A 13,881-nucleotide genomic window follows, 5' to 3' on the forward strand; every position below is an offset into this window, starting at 1 on the left:
TTTCCCTGCTTGTGCATATTTTAAAATGTAAAATCTGAGAGAGATACAGTTACGGAAGGAATTTTGATTCCACTACCCGGTGCCTGAAATGGTCCCTTCTGTCTGTGCGCCTGCAGATCGAAACCAAATACAATAAATGCTGGTGTCCTTTTGAAAAGCCGGGATGTTTACAGCAAGCATGTAATTTTCCGTGATCAAGGATGCCAACAAAAATAAGAATGATGATAAAAAGAAAAGTTTAATCATATATTTCAACAAGCACAGATGGAACATCAGAAAGCTTCCCCCCTCTGTTTAATACCCGGTGGTGTATGCTTGTACTCCTTTGCACACAGATTAATTCCAGAATACAGAAGGGTAAGCAGGTACAAGGAAAAAAAAGCAATTGATGAACAGCAGTAATATTTGACGTACAAAGTTCACACTGGCAGCATTTCGGTTGCAAAGAGAAGAGGCATTTTTCTGTTTGTTTAAAATACAGATACTTCTAAAGCTTTCGCAAGCAGGTCCAGGAAAGCCGGGCAAGAAAACCACTTACAAATGACCACAATACCATGCGGTGGGAGTAAAAGTTAAGACCTCACATAGTCAGCACAAAGGAGGAGGACGGCTGCACTATATAAAAGTAATATTTTGCTGATCTCCCCTTGATCCCTTGAGTGCTCCGTCTTAATTTGAGGTTTAAGTCAGATTTGAAGCCTGCGCTCTGGGCGGCTGACGCAGACCCCTGGGCTGCCCCAGGGACACAGGCAGCAGATCCCAGGGATGGGCTGAGCCATAAGCCCTTCTCTCTGGTTCAGCTCCTTGTGGTTAGCTCTATATTTGTACAGATTTGATGTGAAGAAATGAATCCGTCGGTGAGGACAGCCGGGGCTGGAGGAGAGGGGGACGGGAAGAATTGTAGAGTGAGGGACTGAGATTTAAAAAGTAAATCTGAAAACAAACAAAGTGAGCTGAAATGCAGAAAGGCAATGAAGGGCGTCTTTCTTCTTCGACCAAATCCAACAGCAACACTGCCTTTGTCGGTGATGGGGAAAACATCTCCTCGGGCAGCACGCTGCACATAGTCTGCATCCAGAAGCACTGAGGTGGCCATGGCTGTTTGGATGCTTTGGGAAACGCTGAGGGAGTGGGGCAGATTTGTGCCAAATGGCTGCAGAGCCTTTCCCTGGTGGGTTGGGCCCCTATGGGAGTGCAGCAGGGAGAGATGGCAGCACTGGGAATTCAGGGCTGGCTGCTTTGCTGCTGGGTCTGTGACAAACTTTTGATGCAGTGTAGGTTGCCTGAGCTCTTCTCTGCTGTTGCTCTTATCTAAAAGCCCCTTCCTGCACTGCACTGGAATGAATGACTGGAGGAAATGCAGTAGAAAGCAGTGCAGGTTTTTGTCTTTTTGTAAAAATCATGGAAAACTCAGAATATCTTTGGCCTCTTTCTGCCTCGTCCTGCCTCCCAAAACAACACTGCTACCAAAACACAGAGACTTCCAAACAACTGAGTAAAGATGACATGGCGTTTTACAAAGGGGCTGACAGCAGCAAACATCAAACTGGTGCGATCTGCATTCTTATCCACCTACACGCTATCCCAAACATCCTGCCATTAATTAGCTAAATGTTCCAGCTAGTAAACAAGAATAACGATTGAGGGGGCTGGAAAAAGAGACGGAGTCAGCCAGCAGATAGTCACAACAAACCGGCCCACTCACTGCCACGCGGAGACATTGGAGCTTGTGTTTTTTTGTTCCTTCCGTGGAGGGGAAGAGAAAATCACCTTAATATAACAGTGTCTTTTCTGTTGCTGCAGCCACATCCATATCAGCAGGCGAGAAAAGTCATCCCATTTCTGCGGTAGGCACTCTGTCAAAGAAAGAGAAAATCTGTAATGAATTATCATGTCAACTTAAACAAGAGAAGAAGGCAGGGAGGGAGGCGAGGCTTTCTTCCTGTTTTGTAGACTATTCTGGCTGCAATCTAATAGTGTGCTTAATCTGAACATTTCTGGTGGGGAAACTGAGAGCAACCACTTCGACGATTAAAAAATCAGTGTGGTTAACAAGTGGTTAGTGACTCTATTTCAGGAGAGGGAGAGAGATGCAAAAATGTAACATCCTATTTTGTTAACTGCCTGCAAAATAGATGAGTCCAAAAATACGCTATTATACCGAAGCCGTTTGTCCTTTAGAAGCATGTGTTCTCTATTCGCTGTGCTGGAGAATTGCTTCTAACCTAACTGCCCTAATAGCCCAGAGATTATGGGATCATTACAGGTTTCCAAGCCTGCTTGGTAGCATGAGCCTAAAGCTATGTAAACAGATGCTGGTGTAATCCCTAGCCAGCCAAACCAAGTGGATCTTAAAGACTCTCTGGTCAATACAAAATCGTATGAACCTGGGATGGAGCACTTCCACTGATAAAGGAGCACAAGAGTTAAACAGCATTTGAGAAAAAAAGAGAGAAATGTACAAGATACGGTGACCCTGCCTCACTGAAATACCTCTCATGCATTTTTAACATCTCCTTCTGAATCAATATAGGAAGCTCTGCCTTTTTAACCCAGGCACACTGGAAACTCTATATTTTAAGGGGATATTCTTGCTTTAAAAATGCATTTTGTTTTTAGATATTAATGGCATTTTCGAAAAGGAAAGGAGCTTAAATACTTTTGCTTTATTTGGTTCACCTTCAGCAGTCATCCAGTTCCAAAAATGAAATTACAGACGTCAGATACATACTTTGCAGGTCTTGCATTCATGTACTGAGGCAGTGCCACACAGAGCTGCTGGTTTCAGTTACTCTCTAGCAATTTCCTAATGAATTTCAGCAATATCAAAGTCTCCTCTTTTAAACTAGAAGAGAATCATTAAGACAAAGGATTACAGCTTAGTATTTCTCCTGAATTGTAAGGAAATAGTTTCAAAAACAGCAAGTGTGCATTTGCAGACGTTGAGTATGGAAAAGGAAACATGTCCAAGATGTTCACTGCAGCATCCCTCACATTAACACTGAACTTATATGGTATTAAAGCCAAAGAGTGCACCATGAGTGCTGGGAGATACACAGCAACTCATCAGCCATGACACTATCACAGCAAACAAAGAAAATAAATCCAAAGCCTCTATACCCAAACATGAAATGCACAAAACCAGGGCAGCCAATAATTCTGAATGCATCCAACGTATTCCCACAACCACAAGCAGCAAGACCAAAGGAGTTTGGATGTGCAGCCTGCCCAGACCATTAGGGCTGGCATTTTGAAGCTGATGCAAAAGCAAATGCAATGTTTTTAGCTCTTTGACCCCGGTATTTTTGCAGAGGTTTGTGACCGAAGTGAGAACCTTTAACACATAAACAAAATATCCGGGGCTATCGTGCAGTTTGCTTGGAGATCACTGAACCCAAAGCTGGATTCACATGAAAGATAAAAGGTTGAATTTTACGAAAGGAATTTTGGTCACGGAGCAAAGCCGGGCTTGGCTGGGCTCACCTGGGAAATAACGCAGCTCAACATTTTCCAACACAGGCAATATTGCACGGCTCGTTATATCCCTGGAAAGGTCATTTTAGAAGCAAGTCTTAGAGGAGGAAGGATAACACCTTCAGAAAGCTGGACACACCCACTAGTCTATATTTAGCCATATATTATAGCTAGCGTGGCTATAGTTAGGATTGAGAACTATTTCCTCCTAAACTCCCTGTTTCACATACTTTAAACTTGGTGAAACATTTGCCCTTGGGCTGAAATTTCCTTCGCTTTAATCTCTGCCCGAAGTTGAGTTTTTTTGGAAAGGGACGACAAAATTCCTGAAGCCATTTTGAAACTCAGCAATAATGAAAACAACACACTGCACCACCCCAAGCCAGAGAAAGTCATTCTGATATATGCATAGTTTATTAAGGAATTTAGCCACAAATTGAAGCATTTTACCCAGAAACAATCTTTATCTTCAACCTCAGCTTAAAGGTAACTGGTTTGGCAATCAGTATTTCACAGGAGGAAGTTCGTTTCATCCCATTCCATAATAAGATAACACTTCTTTCTTATTTTGATACACTGCTAGATAATAAAGCCTAACCTCCAAAATACATTTATGCACTGCAGAGCTATTTTACAGGCATTCTCCAGTTCTGAGCTATACCATTTATCACAAAGATGTATACAGCTGAATTCATGAAAGTAAAAGACATATCTTTGCATGCCAAGAATTGTGAGGAGAAACAGCATGGTGTTTTCTGTAAGCCTTGTATGTGTGCATGCCTTTGCAAGAGAGAGTGTGTATGGATGCGACAGTCATTCGCTGTGGCTATGGTTTGGATGAGGCTTTTGGGTGCTTCATGCCACTTTGGAAGTAGCCAGCTTTAGAAAAAAGAAAGACTCTTTGTCTCAGAATTAAAGCTAGAGGATGATGCAGACCCCTGATGTGGAATCAAAATGGCAGGCTGTAGCTGTACCCATTTTGCTGGCATATATTTGCTATGGCCCAATGTCAGGAGATAATGTAAGCCCACTATACTTCTGGAGCCCAGTTTGGAAAGGCATCTATTGCATCCAAATTTTGTGTGCTTTCTCTCCAAACGTACCGTCTCCCAGCCTGTGCTTTGATATTTCCTGCTGTGGGCTGACTCTCTGCCATGGCTGAAGGTCCTTCAGCCTCTTACCGCACCCTCTATGTGTGTGGGTGGGCAAGAGACCACCTTTTAGATGTGGGAAACCACCTTGCTGGCACAAATCATGCAGTCCACCTTCCCAGAACAAATCCTGTGCTATGGAAAGTTGATTTAACCTTACCTAGTCAATCTAGCTCATAGAAACTCATTGGGTTCCTTGCTATAATATTTTGCACCCTTTTTCCTGCCTTTATTAAAAGGACAGATTGCTGCTATCCACAACCAGAACCCAGCAGGGTGGACCAAAAAGAAAGCAGCAGCTGACCTTAATTGCCCATTTCCACTCTTGCCACGTGTTCCCAAAGGCCTCACGATCCACTTCCTGGCACTGACCCCAGCCCATCTCTGCACCACATGGGTGCATTTTCTTCATTTCAGGCTACTGAAGAACCTTCTTGTGGCTTATTGCATTTGCAAATAACACAACAATTCCAAGCTCATGTCAGTTGCAATGCACTGCGTTGGATCAGTTGTCATCTACTTGCCCACTGTACCAGGAAGTCCACCTTGAAAATGTTGTGCCTTCTAACTTATCAAAGCATATTGGATCCTATAATTTTTTTAAAATCTTCTCAAGGAATGCTATCTTTATTTATTTATTTATTTATTTATTTATTAACAGTCTGAAAGGAGGAGTGATGAAGCAGAAAAGATGAGTAGTGCTCATCTCTGTCAGTTAGCTAGAAGCAGGATCATGCTTTGTCCGTGGTTTGGTGGAAGAAGGCAAAACTAGCAACATAAAAGAGCAATCTGGAACCAAATGTTAAGTTAATAGTGAAGTAAATCTTTAAAAATCATGAAAAGCAATCTAATTTCTACTCTCTTTTTCAGCCCCATGTCTCTCCTGCATTGGGAGCACAGGGTAAGTTTTTATGATGGACCACAAAGGGCTGCTCCATGCACCAAAACTCTTGTTCCCAAAGTAGGTCACACAAAATGAGACAGTTCAGTGAAAAGCTTGTAAGGCCAACTCATGGGGCAGAAATCATATCATTTTTAACACAGGTACACTGAAGGTGTGATTTACAGAAAAAAGCATGAGCTAAACCCCAAGATTTGAGTATTCCCACATTTGGGAATATGTCAAATTAGAAAACAAAGACTTCTGAACAGATCTTAACTAGAAATGGTTTCTACTTAACAATTTATAGTACTTCCCAGCTGCAGTATGATGAGAAAGAATAATTTTGGCAAGAGAAAGAAACAGCTGTGAATTTGAGTGGGCTGTTATGTGTTAAATTCTTATTTGGGATAAATTTTGGAAAATCTAGGGTAAATCTCCCACACCCCAGACACTGGGGTTTATTGTGCCAAATCTTCCACTAGTTTAAGTCTGCAGTTATACCTGCATTAAGGGTGAGACAGTATTTCATATCACTGGAGAATTTTATCTCTTGTATCATCTGAAGATGATAAAACTTGCATCAGAGCTCATAGAATCATTGAATGGCTTGGGTTGGAAGAGACCTCAAGGATCATCAGGTTCCAACCCCTTGCTACAAACAGGGTTGCCAACCACTAGATCAGGTACTAGGTCAGATTGTCCAGGGCCCCATCCAACCTGGCCTTGAACACCTCCAGGGATGGGGCATCCACAGTCTCTTTTGTCAATCTGTTCCAACATCTCACCACCCTCTCAGAGAAAAAATTCCCTGACATCTAGTCTTAATCTTCCCTCCTTTAGTTTAAAACCATCCCCCACGTCCTGTATATGTACCCATGGAAAAAGCTGATTTCCCTCCTATGTACAATCTCCCTCTAAATACTGGAAGGCCATATTGAGGTCTACCTGAAACCTTTTCTTCTCCAGGCTGAACAAGCTCATCTCCTTCAGCCTGTCTTCACAGGAGAGGTGCTCCAGCCCTCTGATCATCTTCATGGCCCTCCTCTGGAGGCTCCAACAGCCCCACATCCCTCCTGTATTGGGGCTCCAGACCTGGATGTAGCACTGCAGATGGGGCCTCACAAGAGCAGAGCAGAGGGGAACAATAACTTCCCTGTCCCTGCTGGCCACTCTTCTTCTGATAGAGCCCAGGATGCCATTGGCCTTCCAGGCTGCAAGCGTACACTGTTAGCTCATGTTCAGTTTTTCATCTACCAGGACCCCTAAGTTCTTCTCAGAAGGGCTACTCTCAAGGAGTTCTCCTCTCAATCTATATATATACCTGGAATTACCTTGACTCAAGTGCAAAACCTTGCACTTTGCTTTGTTGTACCTCATTAGGTTCACAGGGCCCACTTCTTGAGTATACCAAAGTCCTTCTGGATGGCAGCTCTTCTTTCTGCCATATCAACTGCACTGCTCAGTTTGGTTTCATCAGCAAACTTACTGAGGGTACACTCAATTTCATTGTCCGTATCACTGATGAAGATGTTGACGAGCACCGGTCCCAAGATCAACTCCTGGGAGACACTGCTCATCACCGGCCTCCACCTGGACACAGAGCCATTGGCAACAACCCTCTGGGTGCCACCACCCAATCATTTCCTTATTCACCTAATAATCCACCCTTCAAATCCATCTCTCCAACTTGGAGGTAAGGATGTGGTGGGGGACCGTGTCAAAGGGTCCTTCATAAGCACGTTATGAACAGCATTTTTGAAACTCGGAGTCTCTCTCTCTTGCTGTCCTTTTGTATGTGTGTGGGCAAGTGGTTTAATTACAATGCATGAAGTGGAATGGCAGACAGACATAAAAATAAAAGAGCTAGTCATGGCTGAACTTCATTAGCAAACATAAATACAAATAGGCACATCTTGTTTGTGACATGCCCCAGTCCTTTCCCCCTTTGGTAATTTTACTCTATTCTCTGATATTTGCATAAATGTAAATCGAACCATATGACTTGAACAGGCTCACGATAGAAGAGTCATATGCAAAACTTTTTTTCATTAAATAATTCTCCTCGTGCAGTCGTACAATGTTACTGTGAAAATCAGGGAGGATTAGATCTCAGACAGTGAAAGCCTTTATTTAAGAACAGTGGAGGGAGCCCTGCCCTTTAAACAAGAGACAGTCTTGGATCAGACACTGGCTGGCAGAATGGAAAAAAGGATGTAGCATTAACTTTCATTCCATTCCAAATAACCTGGAACCCATAAAACACAAAGATTCTCTAATTTTAAATCTTCTCCCTTTCTCCCTATGCCTTCTTTCCCTTTTCTTTGTGGAATGTTAACTCTGAAGTTTCATTAGCCCACCATAGTATCAAACAAGTCACTCTGGACACATTAATAGCTCTTTAGCATAAAGACGTCTCCATTAAAAACACTGATTAGAAGGTTACTTTTCTAATTTTCCCAGCCTGCACAGACAAACCACATGCAAAGAAGTGTCAGCTTGTTTAGAGATTAAAATAATAATTAGTTTAGGAGGCAAAGTATAAGCAACATTGTTTAAAAAAGAGAATCCGCATGTTGTTTAGAATTAGCTGCTTCTGTTTAGGTCTAAATAAATTTGTGTGGGTATAAACTCTCTTTATTAAAAGAATATACATGTTACAAAAGAAATAGAATGGCTAACTCTCTCTCCAATTCAAAACAATAGCACTGAAGGCTCCAGCTCTACAAATCCATCTTTAATCAGTAGCCAAAGCACAGATGTCTGACATTACTCAGAGAGGGAGGGAACTTTTAATGTATATAATGTCTAGTAAGTGGTCAATAATGAATAACAAATCCCAAATATATATGTGTAAACACCCAGGTTTAGCCCCAAGTGATCTCCCCTGCTGTAATCATGAAATCGCCTGGGTTTCATTTCTGACAGGGCCAGACAGCCATGCTGAAAGCTACAGAATCCATTTATCCATACAGCAGTGGCTGTTCTGGAATCACAGCACCATACAGTTAGTCCCTGAGGAATCACAGGTGTAAGAAACACAACGAGAACAAGTGAACTGTGCAGCTCTGCTCCCACCCCGTGAGCTCTGTTTCTCCAGCAGTGGGACTCTGAGCACCAGCACACCATACTCAAGGACAGGTTGGATGGGGCCCTGGGCAGTCTGGGCTGGTATTAAATGTGGAGGTTGGTGGCCCTGCATGCAGCAGGGGTGTTGGAGCTTCATGATCCTTGAGGTCCCTTCCAACCCAAGCCGTTCTGTGATTCTGATTCTGTGAATGTCCTGGGTTGAAAAGAACCATAATGATCACCTAGTTTCAACCCCCCTACTACATATCAGGGGGATCAGGCCTAGTGAGCATGGGTTCACGAAGGGCAGGTCCTGCTTGACCAACCTGATCTCCTTCTATGATCTAGTGACCCGTCTGGTGGATGAGGGAAAGGCTGTTGATGCAGTCTACCTAGACTTCAGCAAAGCCTTTGACACTGTCTCCCACAGTATTCTCCTGCAGAAGCTGGCAGTCTGTGGCTTGGACAGATACACTCTACACACCAATGAGTGGTGTTCCCCAGGGGTCGGTGCTGGGGCCTGTCCTGTTTAATATCTTTACTGACGACCTGGATGAGGGCATTGAGTGCACCCTCAGTAAGTTTGCAGATGACACCAAGCTGGCTGGAAGTGTTGATCTGCCTGAGGGTAGCGAGGCCCTACAGAGGGATCTGGATAGGTTGGATAGTTGGGCTGAAGCCAATGGGATGGGATTCAACAAGACCAAATACTGGGTCCTGCACTTTGGGCGCAATAACCCCAGGCAACACTACAGGCTTGGGGCAGAGTGGCTGGAAGACTGTGTAGAGGAAATGGACCTGGGGGTGTTGATTGACGCTAGACTGAACATGAGCCAGCAGTGTGCCCAGGTGGCCAAGAAGGCCAATGGCATCCTGGCTTGTATCAGAAATAGTGTGGACAGCAGGAACAGGGAAGTAATTGTCCCTCTGTACTCAGCACTGGTGAGGCCGCACCTCGAGTACTGTGCCCAGTTTTGGGCCCCTCACTGTAAGAAAGACATCGAGGCCCTGGAGCGTGTCCAGAGGAGGGCAACAAAGCTGGTGAGGGCTCTGGAGCACAGGCCTTATGAGGAGTGGCTGAAGGAGCTGGGATTGCTCAGTCTGGAGAAGAGGAGGCTCAGGGGAGACCTTATTGCTCTCTATAACTACCTGAAGGGAGGCTGTAGTGAGCTGGGGGTCAGCCTCTTCTCTCGGGTGACAGTGATAGGACTAGAGGGAATGGCTTCAAGCTGTGCCAGGGAAGGTTCAGGCTGGACGTTAGGAAATACTACTTGTCTGAAAGGGTGGTCAGGCACTGCAATGGGCTGCTCAGAGAGGTGGTGGAGTCACCGAGCCTGGTTGTGTTCAAAGAGCGTTTGGGCATTGTGTTGAGGGACATGGTTTAGCGAGAACCATTGGTGAAGGGCGAATGGTTGGACTGGATGATCCTGTGGGTCTTTTCCAACCTTAGCGATTCTATGATTCTATGATTCTATCATGAGCACTGATGAAAGCACTGCCTCACTAAACCATCCTTCCACAGTCTGTAGCAAAATGCTTTCCAGCAAAGTCAGTCCTGGGCTCTGGTTTACTTTTAACTGCCAAGGGTATAAATTTTTTTCAGTAGTCACATAAAAGAGTGTTGCTGTGTCCAGGACCAGGATACATCCACGCTATATCATCCAAGTCTGTTAAAGAACATTGTGTAGATCTGAAATACCCAACTTTTTTTATTGCTGCTCTCTTGTACTGGCAATAATGACATTCTCAAGGCTGGTGGAAACACAGGATCTTTGACAAACCAGGCCCAAATGCATTTCTCAGACACCTCTGTGTGACACCGTCAGTGGAGGGAGGACTAAACGTGGGGCTTTTATTGCTGACCTTCAGCTCATTTTGCCAAATTTGTGATGCTGCACTTAACTAGCAAAGGCTGCTCTCAGGGCTGGGCTGATAATTATAAGAAAGAAAAACAAGGCCAAAGGATTATGTCTTCTGTTGCAGCAAGAACTGGGGTGTGGGAGTGGGGTACTGGAGCCTGCCAGAAGAAAAAAAAGAACAAAATTGGTAGGGAGAGAAGGATCATTTTAAGTTTCTCAGAGGGTATTGTAAACAGTGGAGAAAGAAGGGAAAAATGGAACTATAAAACAACACTTGGCAGCCAGCTTTGCAAAACAAACATATTTTTGCAAAGCTCTTCCCATCACTGCCACCAACTTTAATAGGCTTTATTTGTCTGAGAGCAAGAAACCCTTTTTAATTGTTCGAGAACAGAAGACGTTGCCTCTCACATTGGAAGAAAACCCACTCCTGAGTCTTTATCCAGACCCAACTGCTGCCCCTGGGTCAGCCCAGGAGAAGAATTACTACCCACAGGCTGCAAAACCTGAAGTGGGACTCCTGCCCCACCTCTTACCCTGAGAAACAGGTTAGACCTTAGTCTGGTGGGTCACAACCACTGCCCATGACATGATGCTGGCAAAGTACAGCCCAGACCTCGATGGGCACAGCCTGTTGGACCTGGTGTCAGAGGGGATGCTTAATTCCCCACCTTAATGGAAACACAATGGTGAAATATGGATAGGAAAGACTTTAGGTATGGATAGGTGCTGAAACCTCTGAGGGGCATAGAAGAGCCTTGCCCACTGCCCTCCCAGGTGAAAATTTACCACTACTAATGAAAACTCTTTCAACTTGCAATATGGCACAACTCAGCTTGAAATAACCTTGGTGGCTCACCCTCTCCAAGGATGTCCCTTCTCAACATTCACTGCTGGAGAGATTTCTTTTTTAATGTAGAGTGTGACATCAGAGGGTTAAATTGTCCCTACAAAATCTCTGCTACTCAAGAGCTCAGCATATGATTTTTAGTGAATTTATTTGGAAACAGCATGGTGTGGTACAGTCGTCTGAGCACAAGGGCAGGAGCCAGGGCTGGGCTCTGCTCCCAGCTCCGACACTTACTTGCTGTGTGGCCTCAGACAAACCACTTAATGTTGCTGCGCTTCAATTTCCCCTGCCTTTGAAACAGAAGTACCATCATTCACTCAAAACTGTTTTGAGGATTGATTGATTATGGAGCTAATACACGGCACTTTGGAAATACTACATGCTATTCAATAGTTATTATTTTCATTGCGTTGTATCTTCCATTGTAATGGCTAAAATACCAGAGGTACGCTGAACTTGGAAGGTATGGGAGAGAAGGAGAGAGTATTACTCTGTAATACACCATCAGGGAAAAAAAAGATATATTCCACTTCTATTCTTTTCCTGAAACTGTTGAAATTGTACCAAAAAAAGGAGCACCTAATGGCATTTTGCAACATACTTCTCCCCCCCATCATCTGCAGACATTGTGAATGCACGTGGCAAAGGGCGCAGCATCTGTACTCTCCATTTGGATTCAGTGAAATGTTTTCATGGGGAAATGAGTATATGACTGAGGACATGGGACAGTACCTCTGGAAAGAGAGGAATTTTCTCAGGTTCCGAGGTCCTTGGCGGGTGGTGGTGTTTGGGTGGAGGCCCTCCAGCCATGCACACCAACTGACGGATACAGTCTGTCTCCGCAGCCAGCTCCCTCGCACCGGAGTGGTGGGAGGTAGGAGGAATTAAGGTAATGCATCAGAGGCTGCCAGTGGAGGAGATGGGGGGGGGGGGAAGCAAAAAAAAAAAAAAAAAAAAAAAAAAGGCAAAAAGAAATATACTATTTCAATCAAAGTCTGAAATTTGTAGAAGTGGTTTTGGTCTCAATATAGAAAAAATATTTATCCAAGAAACTCCTACTCGGGTGCGAACATCCTACTTCTAGTGGGATTTTGTTTGGCAAAGCGCTGTGAAAGAGTGGAAGCTAATACAGAGCATGTCTATAAACAAATATATTTATTTAGTACAGATTGACACATTCACTAGAGTATTTCAGTGATTACACGTGTAAAACTATTTCCTATAGTGGTTTCCTTTTGTGATTCTGCTAATTTATTCAATCCACCCCATTTTCATGCATTGAACGTTATGAGCCATTTCAGCCACCCAGACTGAAATGTGCGTTCGGAGACTACAGGCCTGTTTTTTCATTTCATCATCTACACATAATTATTTGGTGATATTAGGAATTTGAGCTCAAATGGAAGCCAACCAACATTTTAATAGCTTAAAAATCATACAAAATGAAATCTGCCCTGAGGTTAATGAATAAGAGCCAAATCTTGAGGCTCTCGCTCAGTTTTTACTCATTCCTTATTCAGGCAAAAGTTGAATCAATTGTAGTTGGACTGATTAAAAACAGAAGAACACATATTTGGAGCTTTCTCTCAGGTAAAACGGAATAAATTACCTAGGATTAGGCTTTCGACTGACATCTAATCGATCTTTCAGATGTATTTCTGCTGCTTGCTGGAAAAAAACATCCAAGTGCGGAGGCAGTTTACTCAGCTAAAACAATACTTTAGCAGCAGAATAAATTATTGTACACTACCAGGTTTTATGGTGTTCATATTAGAAATAGCCCCAAATCAAACTATGTTTTCTAGTCTCTACTGAACTTCTAAAGATCACGATCCAATCCAAACTGAAAAAAATGGTGTGTGAAAGCTAAGTGTGCTTATCCTTCAAAACAAAGACCCATCTCTCATTTGAGCCTTAATCCAGGCATATATTGATACAGTTATTTGGTTTTTGATGACAGGAAGCATTTACAATTTAGGAAATTAAAAGTTGTTCTTTAATTACATGAAAGCTGCCCCATTCCTTGTGCAGGGAATGCAATGTGCCTGTAAAAAAAACATAAGGCAGAGCAGCTAATTCCTTTGAGCAGTTAACACTTGACTTGTAATTGGTGATAATCACAGGAAGATCCTCCCAACTTAAATGGCAATTCAATTCAACATTAGACTTCGCCGGCCATGTCAAAGCAGTGCCACATTTATCCCATTCCAGCCAGATCTAAGCAAGAGGATGTGGAAAAGAAAGCAGCATGAAGAACAGATTTACTTGGTATCTGCGCAGTAGATAAGAGAAAGAAGCAATTGGTAACAGGAATGATCTGGTCATCTGTGAACAATAACAGATCCGTGGAAGTTGGGTGTGTGACTGTGGGCCTGCTCACTATCTCCCGACAGCGTGCAATTAGGGCCTCAGCACCGAAACATGCCAAGCACATTAAGAGCACGGCTGTGGGTGGCTTCTTTGGTGAATGAGCAAGTGGGGACATGTCAACAGAGGAGTCTCCTCCAACCACCGCCTGTGCTGCAGGCCTGGAGCTCTGCAGGCTGAGGGCTTGCTTCTGCTGCCCCAAAGCCTCCCTGCCAAGGTGAGCGCTCCTAG

General features: G+C 43.7%; 1 protein-coding gene across 7 annotated transcripts in view; it reads right to left on the reverse strand.

The window, feature by feature from the left end:
* Positions 1-219: 219 nt before the first annotated feature.
* SUPT3H (SPT3 homolog, SAGA and STAGA complex) overlaps positions 220-13,881 on the reverse strand; it is a 274,262-nt gene continuing 260,600 nt past the window's right edge. For all 7 annotated transcript variants that reach the window (XM_040697264.2, NM_001031102.2, XM_040697265.2 and 4 more), the window contains one exon: positions 220-1,856. In XM_040697264.2, coding sequence (XP_040553198.1) covers positions 1,815-1,856 — 42 coding nt within the window. In that variant the 3' untranslated portion in view covers positions 220-1,814. The remainder of the gene's footprint in view (positions 1,857-13,881) is intronic.

The sequence above is a fragment of the Gallus gallus genome, chromosome 3 (genome assembly GCF_016699485.2).
Source record: "Gallus gallus isolate bGalGal1 chromosome 3, bGalGal1.mat.broiler.GRCg7b, whole genome shotgun sequence".
Lineage (NCBI taxonomy): Eukaryota > Metazoa > Chordata > Aves > Galliformes > Phasianidae > Gallus > Gallus gallus.